The following is a 17,422-nucleotide window of genomic DNA, read 5'->3' as shown; positions in this document are numbered from 1 at the left end:
GTGGGTGTGGGGCTTATAAGTGAAGCTTGGCTACATTGAGGTTGCTATTGCCTCCTGAGGCTCACTTTGGCTGACTTTTAATACCTCTTAGGTTTTTTTTGTTTTTGTTTTTTACATAATTATTACTCCATATTTATGGGCCAATGTCCAAACCAAATACAGTATACCAGTGGAAACTGGAGTAAAATTCTGTTATTCGTACAAATTGATTTTACAAAAGAAAACTTGTTTACTGTAATATCATACAAAATTTGCTAGTGAAGTCTTTTAGGGCCAATATGTCAACTTTATATTTTATTTGTTCATGAATAAGTACAGTACGTACATATATTCTTCATTTACTTGCCATTTTCAATGCCAAAGACATTATTGAAAAGGGGGAAGAAAAATTTCAACATTTCCATTAGAATGATTTTTTTTTTTCACTAATTTTTAACTTGTTTCCCAATGAAGCAAGAATTTTAAACTTCTTTTTAATAAGTATTCCTTAGGAATAATTTTAAATCCATTTCAGTGGTAAATAAAAAGAAGTGCAAAGTATTTCTAGAAAAACATAGTGTAATAATAAATGTAGCCATCACCTCAATTTCCTACTTTCTGTAAATCTACAGCTATAAATCCAAGAGGCCTCCAAAGGGAACTCAGTCTGCAAAGATAGTAAGTTGAAAGAAAAGGTGATCAATAAATAAATATGAAGGAATAGCAAATAAAATTGATACCCTTGAATTAAGGGAATGTCAGCAGAAAGCTGGAATGAGTTAATTCTTCACTTAAACATTTGAAAGTTAGGAGATTCCATAACTGCGATAGGTAGACTATTCTGCATTTTAGTAGTAGCTAAACTTAAAACTCGCAGCAGATTTATGTAGTAGTATTAAACCTGTTACTAGAAAAGATTTCATTACGTATTTGCTACAGCAGCATCCATCCTAGTGTTGTGAGCAAAAACAGCTAGGTTAGGTAAAGTTTTTTTTGTTGTTGTTGTACATTTTATGCAACAAACAATGAATTTACTTCATAGCCATGCCACAAGTTAACATTTGGAATAGGCAAAGTAAACTTGACTGGTGACATAATTCTATCCAAGAGTTTGAAATGAGAGTCAGCACCAGGAGAACAATATTCTAAACAAGGAATTACTTAGATATACGTAATAGCTTCATCACAAGACATTTCTGCAAGATACCAACTTTTTTGCAAACAAAGTGAATTTCTTATCAAAAGTTACACCTAAAATCTAAGTCACTGACATTTAAAACTGTGATGTATATGTAAATCAGAATGCAAAAGTATCCAGGATTGACTAGGTATCATACTGAGTACAAGGACCGTGCAACTGTAGACCAAAGGTGCAGAAAAGGACAACAACTGGAACATCATCAGTGTATGTAATCAGTTTGTTTTCCAGAGAATACTACATGTCACTAGTATATAGGTAATAGATAACAAAAGTTCAAAAACACTGCCCTGAGGATTCCTGAAAATGACATTACTAAGTTACTGTACTGGCCATTGACACAAACCCTCTAGGTTCTGCTTTTTAAAAATTCATTTGATATTAATAGTACATGATCCACCAATTTTAAATAGACTTTGCTTTTAGGTTAGTGGTTTGTGATTTACCTGGTCAATTTGACTCTGTTTCAGTGTACAATATATCAAAAGAGTATGAAGATTCATTGGTGTTTGGCACTTGTCAAGCACAGAAAATAGTATAATACTCCCAATTTTAAAGTAGAACTCGTCCAGAGTGTTAGGGAGGACATCAGAAGGAAATATTGAGCTAACGGTATATATAAACCAACAACCAAAGTTTATAATCTCTTTGACTCCCCAGTTCCATCAGGTACCACCAAACAACTTTCACCAACACTTTTTGTTAATTCACCTGCTAGTCAGATAGAAGCAAGCATAGCAAACAGCTCCAATGAGCAAAACCATTTGAATTTCCACTAGATAATATACATGGTTTATTTTGATGATGGATTGGAGAAGCTACAAGACTAATATAAAATAAGTACATTGCTCTGTGGAGACATCTTTGCTTCCACTTTATTGACTTACCAACATCGAAGACAGAGGTAATGAAATTATAAAAGAATATACAGAGTGGTTACAGATTACATTGGTTGGATGATTTATATTGAATGATGGGTAGAAATTTTCAATATTCATGAAGTACTTAATTAATCATTTTTATTATCATAGACTTAAGTTTTAGATGTTGGCAGGCCATCAGTATATTCCATAAATTCAGCTGGTTCTTAAAACATGGCAGACATAAGGCTGTATTTAGAACACTTACTGTTTTTAGGATGGTTGCCCATGAGTGACAGTTTACTTAGTCACATTAAATTTTAAATTGATACATATTGGGTTCCTATGAAGTACTTTAGTTAGGTTTGGTTCATTATCACAAGTAATTTAACCAGACCACATAGCACAAAATAGCAGTGACTAAGAATGAACCGTAAAATTAGGTAAATTGCCCTGATCTATAAAATATTTAATCTTGAAACAGTGTTTGCTGCTGGACAGAATTACTTCGTCCTTCATGTTTTGCTGTTTTCTTGAAACCCCTAACATAGTAGTGGTTGTTACATGATCTTAATCATTTTTGCTACATTGATTTCCTAAGGGCACCAAGTGTCTGTCAAGATATCAATTAGTATTCAATTGAATTTTTCATTTTCATTGACTTTTGAAGCACAATTTTTATATGAATAGTTTTCACCAAATTTGAGATAGTCATTGTAGAGGATTATAACTAGTGAAACTTTGTAGGCAGTGTAGCAATTTAGAAAAACTTTGATAGATATATTTCGGTACTTCTATAGATAGTAACCAGGAAGCTTCGCAGATGGAAAAAGTATATGGTAGCTGTCCCATCGTACTTCGTAGTATCCCCCATTGTCATTGGTATTTCTTGAAGTGTTTTCTTTAATGCTTTCCAGCTAGGCTTAGAAAAAGGCAAATATAGTGAATAAAAAAAATTTGCATTAACACAGACATAATAAATTCATTCAAGCCATTGAAGATAAAAAAAAATGTGCAGGTATATACTGAAGAATACAGAAATCATGACTGAGGTGTCACCAACATCTTTTTCTGTGCAGTCTTGACAAAACAAGAATTGTCACGAATATGCACTGGGTTCTTTCTTTTACAGTAATGTGTAATCATTATTTCACCTTAAAATTGTATTGTAACTGTTATCAGCTTATCATAACTGAATATTTTGTAAGTTGTTTGCAAATAGATTCATCAAGTAATTACTGTAGAGATTTTAGCTGTCACATGTTAGTATAAGAGGGTAGAATTTGAGATGGAAGAATTATTGGCCATTTTTATTTCCTTTTTAAAGGTTTGAAATTTCTGTTTTGTTGAAAAATAGTCATTTTGTGTTATACAATACTGAAAACTAATGGGATATTGAGTTAATCATTTTCTGTGGACACAAGGAAGTCAGAGTGTAACTCAAGTACCAAACGTAGTACAGGCCAGTCCGTGGTTTATGGCAGGAGTTCCGTTCCCAGTGGGATGCTGTAACATGAAAAACTCCATAAACAGGAACATCATCATAATAATGGGATTAAATGGTGCTTACAGTGCTGCACAACTGGGCATGGTGCTGTTAAATTGCTTACGGCGCCATAAAATCAGGTTAACGGCTCCATTAGCCAAGCGCCGTAACCAGGGGACTGCCTAGTGTGTTTGTCAGTATGTGTAGCTTATGTAGGCAGGAAGTACTCCTTTAGAGTTATGTGCTCAAACTTATGCTTATTAGTTGGATCTCTGAAATAAACATCCATTGTAAAAGTAACGATAATTTCAAAAATCCACAAGGAAAATGTACAGTAATTACAGTCCCGTAATTTGCTTTAGAATTGTGAAGTATTTTCCACTCAAAATTTGGTTTTTGAAGAGAGGCAAAAAGCTGTAGAGTGATGTCTTTTGTACAGATAACCTACATTGAGAAGGACAAGGTTTTTTCTTTAGATGATTTGTGAAGCATTAGATTTCTCCATAATAGCACTATTTATAACCAAACGTTAATCCTTGGCAAATGAGTAGATATCTTTAGGAGAGTTTTCACTTCTATTTATTAATCCATTAGATGCAAAAAATGTCACCAAAATCCCAATTTATTTAGAAAGTTTGATAATTGAATCAGTCACTGTCTTCCCCTGCAAAAATACAACATTGCATTCCACAGCACTGTAAATTCTACAAGGCCACACAAGTAAGGTTCATTACAATGTAGATTTTATTGCAGCTTTTTAGAGAACTATGATGGATATTAAACTTAAGAGTTTACTCTGACCAAATCCTTTGTAAAGTTTAAAATTTATTCAGACCAAATCTTTTGTAAAGTTTGAATGTAGTTTTAGTAAGTGTAGTTGATTTGCTTTTTCTATATGTATCATGACATTTCTTTATTTTTGGGAATTAATATTCTTTTCCTGATTTGAAACAAAAATAGTCTTACAGCTGCTTGTGTTTGCCAGAGTATAAAGTAGCATAGGTTAATCAAGTCGTTTTTATGCATTTTGCATATACGTAGTGTACTGTTTGCATAATTTTTTATTTATAAGATATTGATTAAAAAAATGGAAACTGTGATGTAACAAGTAATAAATGTGCTTTACTTGTAAGATTGAAATTTGAAACCAAGCAGTCTGAGCACAGTAATTTGTAATTCACTGGTTGATTGTGGTTGTTGTTGCAATTATTCATGAAGCTTTAATTAGAGTTAACAAGTTCATATGTGAATTTTATCAAAATGGAGGAATAAAGGAAGAGCACACAAAAAACTTCCAGTAATGGAAATTATTTTTTTTATTAAGCTTTCAAAAGGGATCATTCCCCTCTCTCTTACAAACACGTTTTATTTCAAAAAGGGGATGAATTGTTCCCTTCTGAAGTATAAACGAACCATTTCTGTTACTTAAAAGTTTTTGTGTGGGCTTCCTATTTGGTGGTGTAAAAACACGGGAACGGTGTTTACTGTTTTTATTAAATGGTAGAGGATTCAATTTCAGGTTACAATGTAAGATTTGTTTATGTAACCCCTGCAAGAATAATTTTATGATGCTCAGAAATTGAGGTGCTGATTATTGTCATAGGTAAGTAAATACAGTATGTAGTCATTAGCTCTTAAGAATTTATTAATGTGTATAAACATCTGAATCAAATCGGAACCACTTCAAGAATATTTGCTAAGAAGGATAGGGATTACTTTACCAAGATTATCACCAAACCGTACTTCTAAAAAAAATTTAATGTTATGTTTAAAATGCTTAGCATCAAGTTTGTAGTTGCTGGTTAATTTTTATATCATTCAACAGATTGAGGTCGTTTGTCCAACCATTGTTGTGTATATGCCTTAACTTCCAATTGAAAGTTAAATACAGCCAGCAAAATGACTGAATTCTTTATCAGAGTTGAATTTAATAACCAGACAGTGAAGTTCTCTGAATGTGTTGCAGTCAGTATTTGCTAATGGACTTAGTTTTGATATGTTAGTTTTAGAGAATCAAGATATAAAACTGTATAATGCTGTTCAAAGCAACAGTGAACAAAATAAAATAAACTTTTTGGTTAATGCTGTTCAAAGCAACAGTGAACGAAGTAAAATAAACTTTTTGGTTATATCTCCACTGTACAAGTTAGGGGCTGCAATGAAGGCAGTGTTTGGCTACTAGGTACCATTCATGATCTCTTTTCCCCCAGATAGTAATCTAACTGGGCCAACTTGGTGATGGGGACTTAATTTTGAACTGCTTAATGTAGCAGAAAGAAGGATGCCATCAGAGAAGTGAACAGTGCCTTTTTCAGTTCCTAAACTTTAACTATATGCTGTGGTGATGAATGGAAGGTCAGTTATGTTTCTCTCATGGTTCTCACTTGACAGGGGGAACTGTTTGTTTGTTTGTTTGTTTGTTCGTTTGTATGGTGTTTTTACATTGCAAGGGGAACTGTTGCTGCAGTGCTGTGTTGGTGTCATGTACGTGCACTGACTACAGGCCGTATTGCTGTGACATTACTTGTAAAAACTTATTGTTTCATGGATATTTTAATAACTCTATTTTTTCAACTGAGCTGGAAAGAGTCAAATCTTTGTGCTTGGACAGGATTATAATTATTTAGGAACAAAGCTTGGCACTGAACTACTAGTAGCTTGTGATCAATGTTTTTTATGGTGAGTAAGCTAAGGTTAACTGGGAACTTTTACCTACTTCCAAACCTCTCAGGCTAGCACTTCGAGTTGTTTTCAGCTCGATGGACTAGTTAGATTAGTTTTGTCAATGTAATCCTTCATCTGCAGTCTTTCAGATAGTTTGGCACAGGCAGATACTAATTCATCAATTTCCCAAAATGTTAAGGAAAGAGTTGGTCAACTCTACAATGGCAGTTGGGCTGGGATGGAAGTCAAGCGAAACAGAATTCAATTATTGGACAGGAGTCATAAATTTGCTTGTAGCTCGAGATTGACAACCATACTCCCATCTTTCTTTTGGGTCAACCACTTTAGTTTTCCATCTTGAAAAAGGTAAATTAAAAATAGATGTTCACATCCTCAAGACCCCAGTTCATCTAGACTCATTATTCTCTTTGGTGCTAGGTGTTTGGCTTTAAACTCTTCCTTGTTTTATTTCCGAGTTGGTTGTAGAAGTTGTTGATGATGAAAAGAAATTTTTCTTTGTTCAATACTTTTCATATTGGTTTGCTTCTTTTCAAAATACTTTTTTGTAGGAACCACTGACCTGTGCTGTAAATTTTAGTTTTTCGGCCTTTTCAAATTGTTTCTATTGAGATTGAGAGGGAAGTATCAGTTTGATTACCATGTACTGTAATGGTAAATCACCATGATACTTTGTCTGTGCAATTTTTTTAAAATCCTTGATGTTTTAGTGGTTTGATCTGTTAGTGACATTAGTGTATGATAAATATCATCAAACATTGTAGGTTGTGCTATTTTGCCCTCAGGTTAATATTTGAGAAGTAGAATGTGATTTGTTCCCCATTCAACAGCATTTAATAAGCTAGTGCTATGAAATATGGCTATTGTTAGCTTTCAGTTGGAAGACCATGGATTACATGATGCCAAATACTAAGTTTGTTTTAAGGAATCTGTTCTTTCAGATAGCATTTTTAAATGCTGATTTTTAAGGTATACAAGAAATAGTTAACCCAAATTTGTTAACGTACTGTTAGTCTAGGTTTTCCAGTTCCTTTGTGTTAGTAATATGCTCTTATGAGCTTTGGTACTAGAATAAACAAGATTAAAATTTCAATAAAGTGGGTAAGGCAGGTTGAAAAGTATAGTGCTTAGTTCATTAAACTTCATTAACCTGATTGAAGAATTTTATAAGGAAAAAAATTACATGGTTGATGTACTTTGACATGAAGAATTAGCTTAAGGTGTGCTCTGCAAAAAAAAAAATATATATATATACAAATCCCAAAAGTATTTATTCTACACAATACTGCATTCATGGGTATTGTTTGGGTGCTCATGTCTAGCAGCAACTTTTTACCAAACAACTGCAAGAAAAGTTACTTAAGAGACTTTAAAATGCTTAAACATGTCACTATGAAAATACATTATAGGTTGGACACTTGAGGTGAATTCTTTAAAATATATTATCTATAATTGTTTTTTGTTGCCTTGCTTTCTGACTTCTCCTCCACTCCCTTTATTCTTTTTATTTTAGGTCTTTCTAGCCTGATTGTTATCCATTTCCATTGGTCTGTTCCCAGCTGTGTCCAACTTTGTTAGCTTTACATTGCTGCTATAATGTTCATCTCCTCTTCAAGAAAAATTCCCTTGTGGGTTTTGCTTAACAACAGTGCCATATCTTGGAGTGAAAGCAAACTAAATTATAGAATTCTTTTGGCTAGCTCCCCCCACCCAAAATAGTAAAGATATTAACCTTGGTATGGTGAAAACACTGGTCCGAGCACCTTGTCAAAATTTATCTAATTACTGGTGAGTGTAGGTTTAGTCATACTGTTTTATTTATAAGTTTTGTTGTTCCTTCATAGCACACCTCCCATTGGTTGCTTGTTGGTCACACCAACCAAATCACCAATACAACAGCACATAGACTAGTGTAAAATGCAACTAACGGGGTCACGAGTTAAAGAGGGGTATGTAGGTGGCTCCACATGTCTCATGACCAAGGACAGATGCCAATAGTCCCTTGCGTACACAATTATTTTAAACTTTACCAGTTTCCAGCTGACGCTGAGTATTTATCCTAATGTTAAGACCTCAGGTTTGTAAGTTATGAAAAATACAAATTGGTAAAAAATTTTTTTTTTTTTTTTTTTTTTTTTTTTTTTTTTTTTTTTATTGTTACCTACAATGAAGAATGCTAATTAAGAATTTTGGAGCTGAAATATTTATTAAAGACTTAACATAGACAATTCATTTTAGTTCCTGTTCTTACTTTCAAGTTTTCAGTATTTTTCTCTGCTTTCTTTTACCTAATCACTACTTTGATACTACTTATTTTGTACTCTTTTTGCCAACAATTTTTTTTTTTTAAGTGAAAACTGTATGTCTTGTTTTAAGCTTGAAGGAATAATGAAATGTTTAAATAACCTACATTCTCCTTTTCTGATACTGTAAAAGAATTGCATTTAAGAAAACTAACTTACTGTAATAGATGCTACTCTTATTTACAGTACTAATCAAAAGTTAAACCATTTGAACCAGCTGTTAAAAAGTTTACATTTTAGCTAGGTGATCTGGTTAAACATTTAGTTTTAAAAGATAATTGAAGATAGCACCACTTTCTCAGCAGAGTGAGCCTACGTATATGTATGACATGATTTGTTAATTAAATTTACAATATAGTTTTCTAAAATTATATATATGAGGTCTAGGAAAACAAGGTGTACATGTGTGCGAGTGATGCAGTGCTTAGCTCATTTGAGCTAGTCTGTGAATCACTCTTGGGCTACCACCTATCAATCTAGCCAAATGGTTAATTGATAGCAGCTCTTTGTAAGGTAAAGAAAAGGATATGGGGCTAGCCACTTCATCCCTGAAGACTTGCTGATAATCCAGAAAGCATACCACGATTTAAATTACAAATACAACTCTCTTCAGATTATCAAATAATCTTAGTATTACTTGATTTCCTAAAGATTTCTATTTACTATAAGTATATTGTATTTGAAATTTCTGTGAAAAAATACCAGTAATTGTTTTTGTTTGCTGGTGTTGATGGTATGCCATGAGCTTCTTGTACGCTAAATATTCTATACAGCATAAGGTGTGATCAGAAAGTTATGAGACTATTTCAACCTATAATGATTAAAAGATGTGCTTGATTCAGACTTTGCTGCCATCCTTCAAAGCAGTCAATTGTGCAGCAACAGCGCTTCTACCTCACTTGGAATGCTCCTAGGAAGCCTCTATAACTGTCAAGCACCATCTTTGATTTCTCCTGTATCTCCTATATGGTGTCAAAGTTGGAGCTGGGAAACGACATTGCCAAATTTGGCTCACTGCCACTTCTCCTTCTTCCGTAAGATGGAGATCGGACCGAAAGGTTACTGTTTTGACACCGTGGAAATCATCACAAATTGCAGATAGTGTTTGACTCAGATATTGCAACTTGCTGAGAACTTTCCAACCATTGCAGAAATACTGGGTGTAGTATATCACTGCCTATAGTTTTTTGCTCTTTATAGCCATAGTCTCATAAGTTTTTGAACACACTTCACAGCATGCCAAATTTAATTTGTATCACAGCATATTTGGTTCGATTGATTAACACTTTTTTTCAGCTTTGTAGTTTTAATGTACTAGATGTCTTTAATTTTTATTTTTCAAACAAAAATAGTATCCGGTTTTATAATGTTTCACGTTTCAATAATATTCATGGAGAGCTTCTAGAAGTGAATGCATATTACTTTACTTGATAGTCGAGAAGTAACCTCACTGTGTAAGTTTTTAACATTTGTAGCAGCACAAAGCCTCGATATATTGTTGCATAATGTTTTTCTTTACTCAGAACCTTTCATTAATAAGTAAGGAATCTAAGATTAGAAGTATTCTGTGATGCAAATTTTGCTTCTATTATTTGTAGGGACATTTCCTGTACATATACAAAGGACAGGAACATCTCATTGTATTGTATGACTTGATATCTATGAGGATTTTCTTGAGCAGAGAACTTTAGCACATATAATGCATCATATGTAAATTATGATAATTTCAGAATTAAGGTGTCATTTAAATCATTTATGGATTATTTTTGTGAGAAAAAACTTATTGAAGTGATTCTTGTAATAGCAACATTGAAGGCATTGTGATTGGTATATAGGGAATTGTTGATGCACTTCTGTACATTTTGATTACAGGGTAGTAGAGTTTCTATATACTAGCCATGGTATTCTGTTGTAAAACTGTATATTACAAGCCACTAACCATAAGATGCCTTATTCTTTGTGGAAGTAATCTCAGTTGCACTATTGTCTTGAAAAGCACATTGCATCCAGATGGCCTCATATCACACCTCACATCCATACTTGTCAAGATTGTGGATTGGGACATAGACCAATGGTTCAAATTTGTACTGAGAGTGAGCACATTAGCACCAAGGCCCTAAAACTACTGGAGTGTCTTCAGACTTCAGCTGGCAACAGGTCACTGCTGTCCTAATGCCTCTCCCATTATGGAAGAGCTATTCTGCCACTGCTGAAGAAGGCACAAGGCACATAACATAAGCCAGTGACTTGTTTGTTAGCTGCCTTGGTAACGGGATGATTATTTTTAATTCTGAATGCTGAAAAGTTTAGTGCAGCAATAGTATACTATGTTTTGTCAACTGAAACTCTACCTGTGTTGGTGGTATAGGTACAAATAAATAGTGAAATGGAAAATATTATGTCTGCTTATAAACGGACCAATGGTATAGAATGTAACTGTGAATGCTTAGTAAAGTTTAGTGACAGTTTATCTGTGCTTTTGTATTTAAAGTTATCATGCCTCTTAACATACATATTTCATTTTCTTTTTTGTAGATTTGTGAACTGTTTGTGATATTGTATATTTTCAGAAGTTACTTGTTAAAGCAAATTATAGATAATGCATATTTATTTTTACATGGTTTTATTCAGTTCCTTGTAATTGTAGCCATTTTTTTAATAATTATGAAATGTTTTCACAAAACCATTTTTTTAATGTAGCCCATTTCCTGTTTCAGACAAAATTCTCAAGGCAACAGTCTTTAGTAAAGGAAAAAAATCAGTTTCAACTGTTAGCTTGGCACATCTGTGTTATCTCTGAGGGCTCTGCTGTGACAGTCTGCCATGAAGAATGCGGACAACATTACACCAATCTTTAGGAAGTTCAGACACCTGGAACAAAGGACAGGAGATATTACAAACCCCAATCAAGTCCATCAACCCTAGAAGCTGGAAGAATTGGAGGCAGTTGCCTTTTCATTCTCGAAGGGGGTCAGTCTACCAACAAGTTAATTGGTGCTCCTTCCTAGTGTCTTATCCACTGCAGTGGGGGCTTGTCTCAGAGGGTTTGGAGATCTTGACAGAAGATTATATGTAGAGCCATTGTGTTGTTGAGGACCTTAAAAGAAGCCTGTAAACATACTGGAGGTGTGAACCCAATTCATCGTTTCATCTATCATCCTTTGTGACATATAGCCAAAGACTTGTGAAGACTTGAATAGAGCCTGAGGTCCTCTTGTGACTTTTTGGATAGGAGGGCTGCTGCAAACTTAGTCGTTGTTCCTATTAAGAGGTACATGAGGCAGTCGACAAAACCCTCTCATTCAGCATATGCATAGTCTCATCCTAATTGTATATGTGCAGACAGAGTTCACATGTAACAGCAACAAAATACCTTTTCAGGATCAAAACCTGTCACATTTCATGTTCCAGCACTGTTCCCGTCTTACACTGCAGTATCTCCAAAAGCTTTGGTCCAGTTGGCAGAGGTGAAGGGATGTTGGAGAAGGATGTGCTTTAATTTCTGGGTTTTACTGTTGGCTCTTCTGGGTAAAGAAGGCACTGGCAACTGGAGACCAGTCATTGATCTCTGTGTCACACAAGTGTTCCCTTCAGACTCGGTTCAAGATGGAAACAGCTCTGCCCATGTTGGATTCCTTCAGAGCAAGTGATGTCATGCTTTCTGCAGCTCTGAAGGCTGCATACTTTTTCATCTGCTTGTCCATCAGTCCCCCATAAAGTACCTCCACTTATGTGCAACAAGACTGTTTTACCAATTCAAAGTTCTATGCTTAGGACTGACAACAGCCCCTCAAGTGTTCACCTTAGTGTCGGTTTGGGTCCATCTGCAAGAAAAGGCTTGTGGCACTATGTAAATTTTGTACTAATTATTTATAGGTATCCTTGGAGGTGAAGTTGCTCTAGAACAATGATCATGGCCTTTCATTTTGTCATGATGACCTGGGGATGCTGAGAAACTGGAACAAGTCAGATGTCATAACCAAGCAGGCAAAGTATATGAGCATGCTTATAAACACAGCAGCAACAAGAATTTTCTTTAGTCTTATGACAGTAGGCTAAGGAAGGTTTCAGCACAGTTCCTGTTATGGCAGGAACAACTAGTTCAGCATTAGCAGGTCTTCTTCAGTCTCCAGCACAAGCAACAACTGGGTTCACTTCCCTCCCAACTCATGCCCTTGAGCAAGGAAGTTATAGAGGGCCTTACTTGGTGGGTGGACAACAGGAACCTCTTAATCTCTTCTTCCCAGAGATGCTTCTGTTCTTGGATGCACGTATGCTTCGAGTGTGTGGACGGAGGATGAATTTCATCAGCACATCATTTAGGAAATGATGAATTTCATCGGCACATTTAGGAAATGCAAGTTGCACTGCTGACCTGCAAGCATTTCAAGAGCATGATGGGTCATTTCCATACTATCAGAGCTTCCATTCAGCAGATTGCAGGTGTACCTGTTTTCAGACAAAGCTCCTCTCAGCCTCTTGTCATGAAAAGCTATCACTTGCCTTGCTACACAGGGAGTTCCTTGTGCTTCTAAAGGACTTCAAGCATTCTCATCCTCCGCAGGAGCTTCAGTTTCAGGAGTGGGACACAACTCTCATCCTTTTCAGCCTAACTTAGGTGCTGTACAAGCGCTAGGGAGAGCTGTCATACCAAGATCTCACACTAGAGACTGTCTTCTTTCTAGCCTCAACGAAATGTACTGGCGAGTTGTATGGATTTCCTTAATCTCACCTGGCACTTGAAGAGTTTGAAATCTCTCATTTGTTCCCAAGTTTGTAGCAAAATTCCAGGACCCTTCGGTCCCTGAAAAGAGGAAAGAGTTTCTCTTTGGAACTTTGTTGGCAGTATATTTCACATACTCTGATAATGCCCAAGTACTCAGGCTGGTAACCATGTATCCAAATACATACCAACATGAGCAGGCAGGAATAGCGTTGAGCTACATATTCACAACTTGTAAATATACAAAAGCATTTGTAGGCTAAAATTTTGAAACAACCATGGTAGATACAGCATATCCGACTGAGTTTTCATTGGCAATGCAGTCAGGTCAATGTTAAAGAGCAGCTGAACATCAATCTGTCTGTCTATAAGGTAAAAACATGAACCTTAGTTATGATTTAACTTGTCAGTTGGCTTGAATTAATTTTGATTCCTGGTTCCTTACTGTGTGAGGGGCATTAGAGAAAATCTAATTAGATCCAATTCCCATAATGGATACATAAAAAAAGCAATATAATAACCAAGAACAATGAGTTAAATATATTAGGAATCTAAAATAGTTTCCAATACAAGTTGGGTAAAAAAATATCTGAAAACAAAAGTAACTATAGAATATATTTTTTAAACGAATCTCATCCTTTCCAATAATCACAGCTTCCTCAGTTCCAGGAAATTATCCAAAAACTTTGGAGCACTTGCAAATTGATTTCAAACACTATTCCTGTTTGAGTTGGCCAAATACTGCTGAAGGAACTTCACGTTGTTGAGGAATGTCTGCAATGCAAGAAGTATATTGTTTAGCATCATACAAGGGCTTGCACTTTCATTTAAATATATGGAAGAAAGTGAAGAGTGAGGTCTGTCCAGATTTGCAGAATTATTTTCAATGCAACGTGTTTTAATCTATAGTAGCGTAATGACACTGAATCCAAGTACAGGATATAAAAGACAAGGCTAATACTCATTTGTAGAACCATTACATTACTACAAAATTAGTCAAATAATGCTGTCATAAGGCATCAAAAATTAAGATGCCCTTGATTGTGAAAAAATATGCACAGTACTCGAAATTTCAATAAAAAAGCTCGTCCCTTGCAGAAACAAACTACTGTAGTGTGCTTTGCTTGGTACCTTTCAAATCAATATCAAGAATTATGAGGGAGGGAACTCATTTTATGTTTAACCCCTTAAAGGGGAAAGCTGGCACAAAAACATTTACTTATGATAATAATTCAAGACAGTCATTCTATTCCAAGAAAATACGTAGTGGCAATTTAGCAACAATAGAAGTCACAAATATTTTACTTACCTACCACTACAACAATGAAAGTATAATTATTACTAACAGTTAGTGTACTAGAAGAAAATGTTTGAATTTCATGAGACTGTTCTAACAGAACACCTCTGCAGAACATGACAATATTACAGTAAAATATAGCACTGAGCACGGCACTTCATTTTTACCTTCCTCGTCATCCTCTTCATCATCATCATCATCCTCATCCAGGTTAATTTCATCAGGATTAGTGGCACGTGCAGTGTCAGCAACCTCATCGTCCCTCTTGGTGGTTGATCCACGGACAAAGAGAATTTTGGACCCTCCTGTAAAGGAAGAAGTTTCATCCACAATAAATTCAATTAACAATGTCGCACAAAAAGAATTTTAGCCTAATTTTGTCCTATCAACAATTGTTTTCCAGTAATAAGTACGGGCTGTAAAAAACCCATTATCCTTGTAGTGGGGGTAATTCCATCAGAGTACCTAATGCAGTGGACCGAGGCATTACTTAAGTTTCTTTGCAACATGCCTTTGGCCCGTAGCTGCAACCCCTTTTGTTCCTTTTACTGTACCTCCTTTCATATTCTCTCTTTTCCATCTTACTTTCCAGCCTCTCCTAACAAATGCGAGGTTTTCCTCCTGTTACATCTTTCAAACCTTTTACTATCTATTTGCGTTTTAGCACTGAATGACCTCCCAATGCTTGGCCTCTGGCCTAAATTCCATATTCAATTCAATTTAAAAACTCATTGTGAATAACAGAATTGTACGGAGATACCTCTAATAACCAGAAAACAGGATTTGAAAGACATTAATTGAAAAATGTTGATGCCAACAACTGTAAAACAAAAGCAAGAAAAAAAAGAGAACATCATATTAAAGGCACAAAAATTCAGAAACTCACTATTACTCCGAGAACGAAATAATAACTAAGAACACAGTGATGCGTGGCACATATATATGCTAAGCATCAACTGCACACATCAAGAAATAGTAGTCAATTTCTATTTGCCTGAACTAACCTCGTTGGTTGAAGTTATGGGTTACTGCAAAGGTTTATATCCAAATCCTAGGTTGCTTGTTATTGTTTCAATACTAAACAGCCTATCTTTATCAGGTCCCTAAAACTACCTCAGAAGCCAACCTACAAGAGATTAGACACCTGAAGTTCTTTTTGCAAAATCTAAATGAAAAATTTCAAACTGACTAAACTAAAGGGAGTCAAATAACAACACACTGAAACTTAATTTCAGTAATAAAAAAGGGTTAAAAAGTATCTATTTTCCCATTCTTCCTGTAAGTATCTCCATTCTCCAATACATAGCTGGAACCATTTTTGCACAATTCAACTTCACTACAATCAGCTTCAACCTTATGACAGTCAGTCTAGTCTCGATAACCACTTTGTATTTAAATTTCAGTTACCTTATTCTGCAGTTTTTGCCAAGGATGCAAGAATATTTCCTAAGGTCAGTACTTAGTTTAATAGATGGCAATATCCCACACAAAAAGAGACCTTAATTAGTACTAATACCAAGCACAAAAACACTGAAACAATACCTGGGGCAGATGGAGCTGAGGTTGTGGGAGGGTTCTGTTCATCAGCCTTATTCATGGCAAAAGCACGGGCCTCAAGCATACGCATGCCATCCTTAGCACCTGGTGCCAGGTCAGATACTGTCCCAGCCACTGTTCCGGCAGAAGCTAACATTTGCGCTGACATCATGTTCACCTGAGAAATGAAAAGTTGTACATACATTTATGAGAAAGAGAAACTCTTTCATTAAGATTTTCATGATACTTACTGTAAAGTCTAGCAATGTAACAAAATAAATCATAAGACAATCAATAAAGCTGAATAAGTCTACAAAATATTGCAACCCCACAAAATCCAAAAGCTATACATTCAAACCTGTGTGTTATATTTAGCCTGCATCGAACGCTTAATTCTCAATAGTTCTTTCATTGTGTCCTCATTCCCATGAGCCACTTCAAAGTCTGTCCACTTGGCCCAAAAATCAGCAGTAACACGTGGATCACATATCTGACTGCAGTAGACGTAAATTTCTCGAGCCCTGTCAATCTCTCCAAGTTTGCGCTCCATCTCTGCAAAACGCAGACACATTTCTCTTGCTCCCTCATCTGGAAGGTCATCAATAGCTTCCTGGAAGGGAATGAAAAAAAGATTCTTGCATAAAAGTAAAATTTAATTTTAAAGACAACTGCTGTAACAGAATATATATCGCCTTAGAATCTCGACAAAAAACAAGAACCAATGAAGTTGACCTGTCACAACACAGTAGAATCCTTCCTCATACATACCTGATATATCTCTCTCGTTCTTGTCACACCATATATTTGTTGTGCATGTTGTAGATATATATTGTATATTGACAATTTCTCTTCAGGTGGAACAGCTTTTGTGGCCCTGCTGTAGATCTGCATTGCATGTCTGGCTAAGCCATGCTCCTCCTCCATCTTTGCATACAATAGATACAAATTTCTGGCATACTTGGGTGGGCATTTTTCCAAACACTAGAGACAAGAAAGATATCTTTTTAGTTAGTTGATCTACGACTTTGTTTTGCACAATGTCATTTATGCATGTAAAACCATCTGAGACAATTAAGTCTATTCAACATGCTGCATGTTGTTAATTATAAAACTCAACTAAAACACAAACATATCTAGATTATAGGTATATTATGTTCCACTTCTAAATTTCATAGTTTAATTAACACTAACAAAAACTCCCTTGTTTACATTATAAACCACACAATTAAACTATATTTCATCATCAGCATTATATTTACTTAGCCAAAATTCTAGCAAACCATCATGATGCCCAGAATATAGTCTTCAGATCTTCACACAACCATCAAGTCACAGAGGTAAAAATGTAAACTAAATAC

General features: G+C 35.2%; 2 protein-coding genes across 4 annotated transcripts in view; one reads left to right on the top strand and one right to left on the bottom strand.

Moving 5' to 3' along the window:
- The window catches only part of LOC135203091 (uncharacterized), a 28,214-nt gene extending 14,618 nt beyond the window's left edge, over nt 1-13,596 (top strand). For 2 of the 3 annotated variants that reach the window (XR_010311859.1, XR_010311857.1), the window contains exon 6: nt 5,734-11,118. The gene's annotated coding sequence lies outside the window, so the exon portion shown is untranslated. Of the gene's footprint in view, nt 1-5,733; nt 11,119-11,225 lie in introns of those variants that run through there. The other variant, XR_010311858.1, reaches the window with a different exon arrangement.
- Nucleotides 13,597-13,827: 231 nt separating this feature from the next.
- Nucleotides 13,828-17,422, bottom strand: part of LOC135203092 (pre-mRNA-splicing factor syf1 homolog) — a 41,565-nt gene continuing 37,970 nt past the window's right edge. The window contains 5 exon segments of the mRNA XM_064232715.1: nt 13,828-14,005; nt 14,696-14,833; nt 16,071-16,242; nt 16,423-16,674; nt 16,833-17,045. Coding sequence (XP_064088785.1) covers nt 13,947-14,005; nt 14,696-14,833; nt 16,071-16,242; nt 16,423-16,674; nt 16,833-17,045 — 834 coding nt within the window. The 3' untranslated portion in view covers nt 13,828-13,946.

This window comes from Macrobrachium nipponense, chromosome 33 (genome assembly GCF_015104395.2).
Source record: "Macrobrachium nipponense isolate FS-2020 chromosome 33, ASM1510439v2, whole genome shotgun sequence".
NCBI lineage: Eukaryota > Metazoa > Arthropoda > Malacostraca > Decapoda > Palaemonidae > Macrobrachium > Macrobrachium nipponense.
Note: the sequence above shows the minus strand (reverse complement) of the source record. Positions and strands in the feature narration are given on the sequence as shown.